The sequence below is a fragment of the Triticum aestivum genome, chromosome 2B (genome assembly GCF_018294505.1).
Source record: "Triticum aestivum cultivar Chinese Spring chromosome 2B, IWGSC CS RefSeq v2.1, whole genome shotgun sequence".
In the NCBI taxonomy this organism is placed as follows: domain Eukaryota; kingdom Viridiplantae; phylum Streptophyta; class Magnoliopsida; order Poales; family Poaceae; genus Triticum; species Triticum aestivum.
Genome location: NC_057798.1, coordinates 583,801,686 through 583,811,400, shown reverse-complemented (window position 1 = coordinate 583,811,400; position 9,715 = coordinate 583,801,686). Strand labels below are relative to the sequence as shown.

The 9,715-nt window shown below is 42.0% G+C and overlaps 1 protein-coding gene across 1 annotated transcript; it reads left to right on the top strand.

The window, feature by feature from the left end:
* The first annotated feature begins 272 nt into the window (after positions 1-272).
* Positions 273-8,805, top strand: LOC123046167 (SH3 domain-containing protein 2). The gene is made up of 10 exons (XM_044469464.1): positions 273-567; positions 5,756-5,878; positions 5,958-6,027; positions 6,141-6,292; positions 6,599-6,700; positions 7,372-7,572; positions 7,663-7,725; positions 7,859-8,014; positions 8,250-8,324; positions 8,459-8,805. The coding sequence occupies exons 1-10, from the start codon at positions 514-516 to the stop codon at positions 8,573-8,575; spliced, it is 1,113 nt and encodes a 370-aa protein (XP_044325399.1). The 5' UTR covers positions 273-513; the 3' UTR covers positions 8,576-8,805.
* Positions 8,806-9,715: the final 910 nt, after the last annotated feature.

Below are 9,715 nucleotides of genomic sequence, written 5' to 3'. Positions count from 1 at the left end.
GTTCTCAGCTTTATGATTATTTCCTCATCATGTGTAACTTTTGAAATGTTTTTTTTATGTGTGGTTCCCTAAAAAACTTCCAAAGTGTAATTCCCTGAACATTTATAATAGATCTGATTTTCTTAATCTTAAAAAAAAATGGAATGCTTGCGCCGACAGGTGGTTGGCAAGATACACGGCCGGACGTACGGGGGCGTCCTCCTCGGCCGAACCCGAACGACCCACCGCCATGCGGGCCCGGGACGACCGAGCCGTTTATTGTTCCCGGGGCATCGGCGACGCGGTTCCAGCGCAGGGAGGCCTGGCACGGCCGTGAGGCCAACCACCACCAAAACATCCTCCGAGGAAGGAAGCCGCAGGCGGCCTCGCCCGGTCAGAAAACCAAAAGTAAAAGGAGGGGAGACCAAGGCGCCGTCTCCCGTTCGCCGTCTCCGCGCCGCGCGACCCCTTCGGCCCGGCCGTCCTCCCCGAATCCCCCTCCGTCTGCTGCGCCGCCGCCCGCGAATCCGGGCTATGGAGGCACTGTGGAAGCAGGCCTCCAGGCTCAAGGAGCAGGTCGCCCGCCAGGTGAGCCCCTGCCTCGCCCGACCGCCTCTGGCAGTTTTCTCGATCGATCTGGGTGGAGTGCCCCGAGCAGCTCGGGTGGGCGCGCACCGACAGTAGCGGCTTGGTGGTGATGATGCGCCTGTAATTGGCTTGGTGTCTGATTTATGTGGAGTATGTGCTAGAGAGGCAGTTGACCTTAGTAGGCTATACTGATGCTGGAGACCGGAGAAATGGATAGACAGAGATAGAGGGTTGGCAATTTACTGCGCTTGATCGTAGTTCGGAAGTGGGGGAAGTTGTGATCCTCAAGTAGAGCTTGAGGTGATCAAATTGCCTATTTTCTAAAAATAACTGAGTTTTTACAGCAAAAGGGAATAGAGGTTTGGTTTTAAGGATACATATGTAGGTTTCTGATCAAAGGATTGCTCGCGAATCATCATTAATCGTCCAAATATAGAACTGCCATAAGCCTCTAAACACAATCTGTCCGGATACACACACAAAAACTTTACCCTTGGGGGAGAATCCCGAAGGCATTTTTTTAGGTCTGCAGCCATGACAGCAGCACAAGGGAGATCTGGCACGTACAGAGAGCAATACACAGCGAGGGGCCTTACTCAGCAAAGGGTGACCTGTCGCATTACACTGTTTAGACTAGTACAGTACCTAGTTACCAACCTGATTGCTTTGCATCCATCTTACGCAATCGTAGGATGATCGGCTGAAATAGACGTGTTACATTGCCTTAGGAGCACTCGGGCTGATGGTATTATAGCATATCATGGTTATGTTTGCCTCAGAGATAACTATGTTGTCTGGAAATACAGAAGGTGGTTTACTGTTAAGATTTACTCCCTCCGTTCCAAAATAGATGACCCAACTTTGTACTAACTTTGTATTAAAGTTAGTACAAAGTTGAGTCATCTATTTTGGAACGGAGAGAGTAGAACTTAACAAAATCCTTTCTTTACTACATAGTATAGATGTTTGTTCATATATTTATAGTAAGAACTACCATCTGAGTAAGGCGATCTCAAGATTCTGAAGTGAACTTATAATTTGCAATACTGTAATTACACATACTAGTATTTTTCTACTCATGCTTGTGCTTTGCCAAGTGAAGCGGAAATTCAACAGCACCCCATTTTCAACCACCTCTCACGCATGAATGGAGGTTTCAGGTTAGTTTGAAGGATAGGTTTCTGATCAAAGGATTACTCATGAATCATCGTTAATCATCCAAATATAGAACTGCCATAAGCCATAAACACAATCTGTCCCGATACACACAGGAAACTCGACCCTTGGGGGAAGAAACCCGAAGGCATTTTTTCGGGTCTCCAGCCATGACAGCAGCACAAGGGTGATCTGGCACGTACCGAGAACAATACACAGCGAGGGGCCTTACTCAGGCAAAGGGTGACCTGTCGCATTGCGCTGTTTAGACTAGTACCTAGTTACCAACCTGATTGCTTTGCATCCATCTTACGCAATCGTAGGATGATCGGCTGAAATAGACGTGTTACATTGCCTTAGGAGCACTCGGGCTGATGGTATTATAGCATATCATGGTTATGTTTGCCTCAGAGATAACTATGTTGTCTGGAAATACAGAAGGTGGTTTACTGTTAAGATTTACTCCCTCCGTTCCAAAATAGATGACCCAACTTTGTACTAACTTTGTATTAAAGTTAGTACAAAGTTGAGTCATCTATTTTGGAACGGAGAGAGTAGAACTTAACAAAATCCTTTCTTTACTACATAGTATAGATGTTTGTTCATATATTTATAGTAAGAACTACCATCTGAGTAAGGCGATCTCAAGATTCTGAAGTGAACTTATAATTTGCAATACTGTAATTACACATACTAGTATTTTTCTACTCATGCTTGTGCTTTGCCAAGTGAAGCGGAAATTCAACAGCACCCCATTTTCAACCACCTCTCACGCATGAATGGAGGTTTCAGGTTAGTTTGAAGGATAGGTTTCTGATCAAAGGATTACTCATGAATCATCGTTAATCATCCAAATATAGAACTGCCATAAGCCCATAAACACAATCTGTCCCGATACACACAGGAAACTCGACCCTTGGGGGAAGAAACCCGAAGGCATTTTTTCGGGTCTCCAGCCATGACAGCAGCACAAGGGTGATCTGGCACGTACCGAGAACAATACACAGCGAGGGGCCTTACTCAGGCAAAGGGTGACCTGTCGCATTGCGCTGTTTAGACTAGTACCTAGTTACCAACCTGATTGCTTTGCATCCATCTTACGCAATCGTAGGATGATCGGCTGAAATAGACGTGTTACATTGCCTTAGGAGCACTCGGGCTGATGGTATTATAGCATATCATGGTTATGTTTGCCTCAGAGATAACTATGTTGTCTGGAAATACAGAAGGTGGTTTACTGTTAAGATTTACTCCCTCCGTTCCAAAATAGATGACCCAACTTTGTACTAACTTTGTATTAAAGTTAGTACAAAGTTGAGTCATCTATTTTGGAACGGAGAGAGTAGAACTTAACAAAATCCTTTCTTTACTACATAGTATAGATGTTTGTTCATATATTTATAGTAAGAACTACCATCTGAGTAAGGCGATCTCAAGATTCTGAAGTGAACTTATAATTTGCAATACTGTAATTACACATACTAGTATTTTTCTACTCATGCTTGTGCTTTGCCAAGTGAAGCGGAAATTCAACAGCACCCCATTTTCAACCACCTCTCACGCATGAATGGAGGTTTCAGGTTAGTTTGAAGGATAGGTTTCTGATCAAAGGATTACTCATGAATCATCGTTAATCATCCAAATATAGAACTGCCATAAGCCCATAAACACAATCTGTCCCGATACACACAGGAAACTCGACCCTTGGGGAAGAAACCCGAAGGCATTTTTTCGGGTCTCCAGCCATGACAGCAGCACAAGGGTGATCTGGCACGTACCGAGAACAATACACAGCGAGGGGCCTTACTCAGGCAAAGGGTGACCTGTCGCATTGCGCTGTTTAGACTAGTACCTAGTTACCAACCTGATTGCTTTGCATCCATCTTACGCAATCGTAGGATGATCGGCTGAAATAGACGTGTTACATTGCCTTAGGAGCACTCGGGCTGATGGTATTATAGCATATCATGGTTATGTTTGCCTCAGAGATAACTATGTTGTCTGGAAATACAGAAGGTGGTTTACTGTTAAGATTTACTCCCTCCGTTCCAAAATAGATGACCCAACTTTGTACTAACTTTGTATTAAAGTTAGTACAAAGTTGAGTCATCTATTTTGGAACGGAGAGAGTAGAACTTAACAAAATCCTTTCTTTACTACATAGTATAGATGTTTGTTCATATATTTATAGTAAGAACTACCATCTGAGTAAGGCGATCTCAAGATTCTGAAGTGAACTTATAATTTGCAATACTGTAATTACACATACTAGTATTTTTCTACTCATGCTTGTGCTTTGCCAAGTGAAGCGGAAATTCAACAGCACCCCATTTTCAACCACCTCTCACGCATGAATGGAGGTTTCAGGTTAGTTTGAAGGATAGGTTTCTGATCAAAGGATTACTCATGAATCATCGTTAATCATCCAAATATAGAACTGCCATAAGCCCATAAACACAATCTGTCCCGATACACACAGGAAACTCGACCCTTGGGGGAAGAAACCCGAAGGCATTTTTTCGGGTCTCCAGCCATGACAGCAGCACAAGGGTGATCTGGCACGTACCGAGAACAATACACAGCGAGGGGCCTTACTCAGGCAAAGGGTGACCTGTCGCATTGCGCTGTTTAGACTAGTACCTAGTTACCAACCTGATTGCTTTGCATCCATCTTACGCAATCGTAGGATGATCGGCTGAAATAGACGTGTTACATTGCCTTAGGAGCACTCGGGCTGATGGTATTATAGCATATCATGGTTATGTTTGCCTCAGAGATAACTATGTTGTCTGGAAATGCAGAAGGTGGTTTACTGTTAAGATTTAGAACTTAACAAAATCCTTTCTTTACTACATAGTATGGATGTTTGTTCATGTATTTATAGTAAGAACTACCATCTGAGTAAGGCGATCTCAAGATTCTGAAGTGAACTTATAATTTGCAATACTGTAATTACACATACTAGTATTTTTCTACTCATGCTTGTGCTTTGCCAAGTGAAGCGGAAATTCAACAGCACCCCATTTTCAACTACCTCTCACGCATGAATGGAGGTTTCAGGTTAGTTTGAAGGATAGGTTTCTGATCAAAGGATTACTCATGAATCATCGTTAATCGTCCAAATATAGAACTGCCATAAGCCCATAAACACAATCTGTCCGGATACACACACAAAAACCTGACCCTTGGGGGAAGAAACCCGAAGGCATTCTTTTAGGTCTCCAGCCATGACAGCAGCACAAGGGAGATCTGGCACGTACGGAGAACAATACACAGCGAGGGGCATTACTCAGCAAGGGTGACCTGTCGCAATACACCGTTTAGACTAGTACCTAGTTACCAACCTGATTGCTTTGCATCCATCTCGCGCAATCGTACGATGATCGGCTGAAATAAACGTGCTACATTGCCTTAGGAGCACTCGGGCTGATGGTATTATAGGCTAGAAGCCAACTACATATCATGGTTATGTTTGCCTCAGAGATAACTATGTTGTCTGGAAATGCAGAAGGTGGTTTACTGTTAAGATTCTAGAACTTAACAAAATCCTTTCTTTACTACATAGTATGGATGTTTGTTCATGTATTTATAGTAAGAACTACCAGCTGAGTAATGCGATCTCAAGATTCTGAAGTGAACTTATAATTTGCAATACTGTAATTACACATACTACTCCCTCCGTCCCATAATGTAAGACACTTTTTGACACTAGTGTAGTGTCAAAAAACGTCTTATATTATGGGACGGAGGGAGTAGTATTTTTCTACTCATGCTTGTGCTTTGCCAAGTGAAGCAGAAATTCAACAGCACCCCGTTTTCAACTACCTCTCACGCATTGCAAAACTGGAATCACTTGTATGTAACCTTTATACTGAGCAGATATTACTGAGCTATAACTGGCCACACATACTACATGATATCTACCTAAATAATAATAAAATTAATGTATATCCCTGCTAGTGGCATCAAAACATATAACTTCCCAATTTTCGCATGAGTAAAATAATATTGTAACATGTATCTGCTGTTGCAGGGTGTGTTTAAGCAGTTTGGGGCTGGTGGCTATGGAAATTCTGATAATGCATTCACAGACGAGTCAGAAGTTAAACTACATCAGAGATTGGAAAAACTTTACTTATCCACTCGTGCTGCCAAAGTATGAGTAACACAATTTCATCGTCTCTTTTCTTTCTACATTGTTTCCTTTGGATTAAAACATTGGCATCTGTTGCCAGCATTTTCAAAGGGACGTCGTTCGGGGTGTGGAGGGCTACATAGTGACAGGATCTAAGCAAGTGGAGATAGGTATGTTCCTCCAATTGTATATTAGCCCAGGGGAGCATTTTTTATCTTTGCATTACTAATCAATGGTCTGGTATATTATTAATTATGTATTTACATATAATCTAAATTTGCAGGGAACAAATTGTCTGATGATAGCCAGAAATATGGCATTGAAAACACATGTACAAGTGGTAATACTTTATCCAGAGCTGCTACGTACTATGGAAAGGCGCGTTCACTGATAGAAAAGGAACGCGGGAACATGCTAAAAGCATTTGGTACTCAGGTATATTTTCCAAGTGCTGGATTTACCCTTTACCTTATGACAAGATCCTGCTGATGAATTTTAGTGCACATAGTTTTTACTATATGTTAACTCATGTACATGGTTAAATGAACTTGTTAGGCTATATGATATATATATTTGAAAATGCATAACTCCTTAAATGCCTATATGGATATTTATTTTCTTATAAATTGTATATCATTTGGAGTATAACCGAACAAATTTATTTTTATAGTTTTACATCTAAGTGTGTAATCAGGGTATAATATGTATTGATACAGTGTGTAATTAATTATTGAATTCTAGGTGGCAGAGCCTCTACGGGCAATGGTAATGGGTGCCCCTCTAGAGGATGCTAGACATCTAGCCCAGAGATATGACAGAATAAGGCAAGAAGCTGATGCTCAGGTGAAAATCCTTGCTCACATATAAGTACATCTTATGCAATGATAAAATTGTATTCTTGATGTTAGAAATAATTCCGGAATTCCCTTGTAGTTATTTAGAAGTTGAGGACAACACTCATTCAGGATCTAGATAAGCTACATGGTCCGCAACTCCACACTATAATAGCATGTTTAGTTTGTGCTTCTACTGCCATGCCTTCCTTATATTGCAAGTATCATAGACGCACAGTGGAGAACATCATATGTGTAGAGTAAAATGACGGATATAACTGGATTCTCTGAACTGGCTTTGCTTCTCTACTGCGCGTTTGTTATTTTTGTGTGGAGGAACCATCACACTGTTACTGTGTATATGGACAGATCAATTCAGCCTCTCATCTGAAGGGTGTTTCCATCACTTGAACTGTTAAATTTAATCATTTCCAAAGCAGCAATATCAATGCCAATTTGCCAATTCATGCTCTTCAGTGTCCAATTAAATACTTAGTGTCAGCAGTTCTGATAAGCTTATGTTGCATTTAAGAACTTCATGCATCATTTTGTCACAATGTCAGATCATGTAATTTAATTGAGTCACCCTGAATTTGAACAACATATAAGTAATTATGTGCTCGGGGCACATCATTTCTTTCGTACGAACAGCAGTATTTATCTTAATTTTGCCCTTCGTAGGTCGTTGAAGTTTCAAGGCGTCAAAGCAGAGTAAGAGAATCAGCTGGGAATAGCGATGTGATATCGAAGTTGGAGGCAGCTGAGTATAAACTTGAAGAACTGAAGTCAAACATGGTGGGGTTAGGAAAGGAAGCGGTTTCAGCTATGGCTGCTGTAGAGGGGCAGCAGCAAAGATTGACATTACAACGCCTCATTGCTATGGTAACCATCAACTGTGCCCATTAAAAAAAATCTTATGCAATTATCGTGAGAAAATTATGTGGTCACTGACATTCGCGTTCTGGCCCGAAGGTTGAGGCCGAGAGAACTTATCATCAGAAAGTCCTGGAGATCCTTGACCATTTGGAAGAAGAAGTATGAGATTCCAGCATTTGTTATATTTTCTTGAATTCTTAGTTTTCAATTGGCACATCCCAGAGTGTGACTGTGCGACATGAAGCATATGGAAACACTGATGGATGAATTTAATGACTATTTTGATTGCTAGATGGTGTCTGAGCGCCAAAAAATCGAAGCACCTCCACCCCCTGCAGCAGAAAGTTATATGTCACCGCCACCACCATCATATGACGAAGTTAATGGCATGTTTGCCTCCACTTCTGCTGATCAGGCAGTTAACTCCGTCGACTTCTTCCTGGGAGAGGTGTGACATATTTACAATACATAAAGATAGCATGCCAGATGTACACGAAAGCCCTGTTCGGTAGTCGCCCGCTCCCAGAATCTGCGGAGCGCGGAAAGTGCAGCTCCACGTTTTTAACTGTAGCTCCACCAACTCCGCTCCCGGAGTTGTGGAGCGGAGTGGTACCGAACAGGGCCGAAGTTGATCATATCTGGGAGGCTTATTAAATGTGCTCTGTGTATTCCTTATGATGCAGGCGCTCGATTCCTTCGAGGCTGAGAGTGAGTTTGAGCTTAACTTATCAGTTGGCGACATCGTTATCGTCCGGAAGGTAAATAGACTTTTCATATCTGTGCTCTTAAGCTTCTCCCAAGTTATTAATGTTCTCTATGCGTGGTCCTAGGAGCTGCACATACCGTCTTGTGGCTTCCGTTATTAATCTGACAATGTCTTGTCCGAACTCAGGTGTCAAGCAACGGTTGGGCGGAAGGTGAATGCAAGGGAAAAGCGGGATGGTTCCCACATGCTTATGTCGAAAGACGCGAGCGTGTTCTGGCGAGCAAAGTCCCACATATTTTCTAGGGGTTTTGAGGAGGAACATAGGTTATAGGTGTTTGATTTCAATAGTTGAACAGCGTACTTTCAGACTTCTACAGTATTCATGTGTATAGATTGAATTTTCGTCCCGTGAGCCAGTTTTTGTGAAGATAATGTACATCTGACATTTCAGAACACCAAACTGGCCATAAGCAAGCTTTGTATTGTTGTTTGAAACGATAAAATACTCGCTGGTGGAGTTCATAGTCTTTTCACATAATGGTAGTCGAGTAATAGACTGGTCCATTAGCTAAAGTTAGCCGAGTAACGTTTAGCTAATGTGGAAAGAAAAATATGGCCAGTTGGCTGCTCGGCTTGAAATGGTCAGCTGAAAAGTCACAGCCATGTTGGCATCTGGCACTAAGAAGATAATTCAGCCAACCAATGTATCCTCCGTACAGGGAATACCGGAATGAAGATCACCTTGCTGGTTTGTTGTGGAGCGGGATGGCGTGGAGATCAACGTTTGGTCCAGGGATGGCGTGGAGATCAACGTTTGGTCTAGGCACATCAATGTTGCCGTAAATGGAACGATCCTTATGTTTTCTAGGGAATGCCATCACGGCTACTCTCTCCGTCCGGGTGTATAAGTCATTCGCGTAGTTTTAGGTCATCGATTTGAGGAATTAAATATGTGTTATATGTCATGAAAAGTATACCACTAGATTTCCACACGGATGTAGTTTCTAAATATATATTTTTTGTCACATATAATACATATTTAGATAGTTAAATTATCGACCTAGAACTACGCGAATGACTTATACACCGGGACGAAGGTAGTACTTTATTTCAGGCCTCGCTTGGAATCGATGTACTCCCTTCGTCTGAAAATACTTGTCATCAAAATGAATAAAAGGGGATGTATCTAGATGTATTTTAGTTCTAGATACATTCCTTTTTGTCCATTTTGATGGCAAGTTTTTTTGAACAGACGGAGTAATTTAATATGAGTTTATATTACTTACAGGTGTAACTTATCGGCCAGGAAACAAAAATGACGGGCGGAGGCCTGTATTTTTAACCCAAACAGGGCCTCACTGGTAAAATAGTTACATCCTTTGCAATGGCATTCACCAAAAAATCAGGGTGGTCCTCAAACCAGCTAGTGGTAGTACCATTCTC

Coding starts and splice junctions, on each gene's coding strand:
- LOC123046167 (XM_044469464.1), top strand. CDS start 514: ATGGAGGCACTGTGGAAGCAGGCCTCCAGGCTCAAGGAGCAGGTCGCC. Junction 6,028..6,140: donor ATCTAAGCAAGTGGAGATAG/GTATGTTCCTCC, acceptor CTAAATTTGCAG/GGAACAAATTGTCTGATGAT. Junction 6,701..7,371: donor GGCAAGAAGCTGATGCTCAG/GTGAAAATCCTT, acceptor TGCCCTTCGTAG/GTCGTTGAAGTTTCAAGGCG.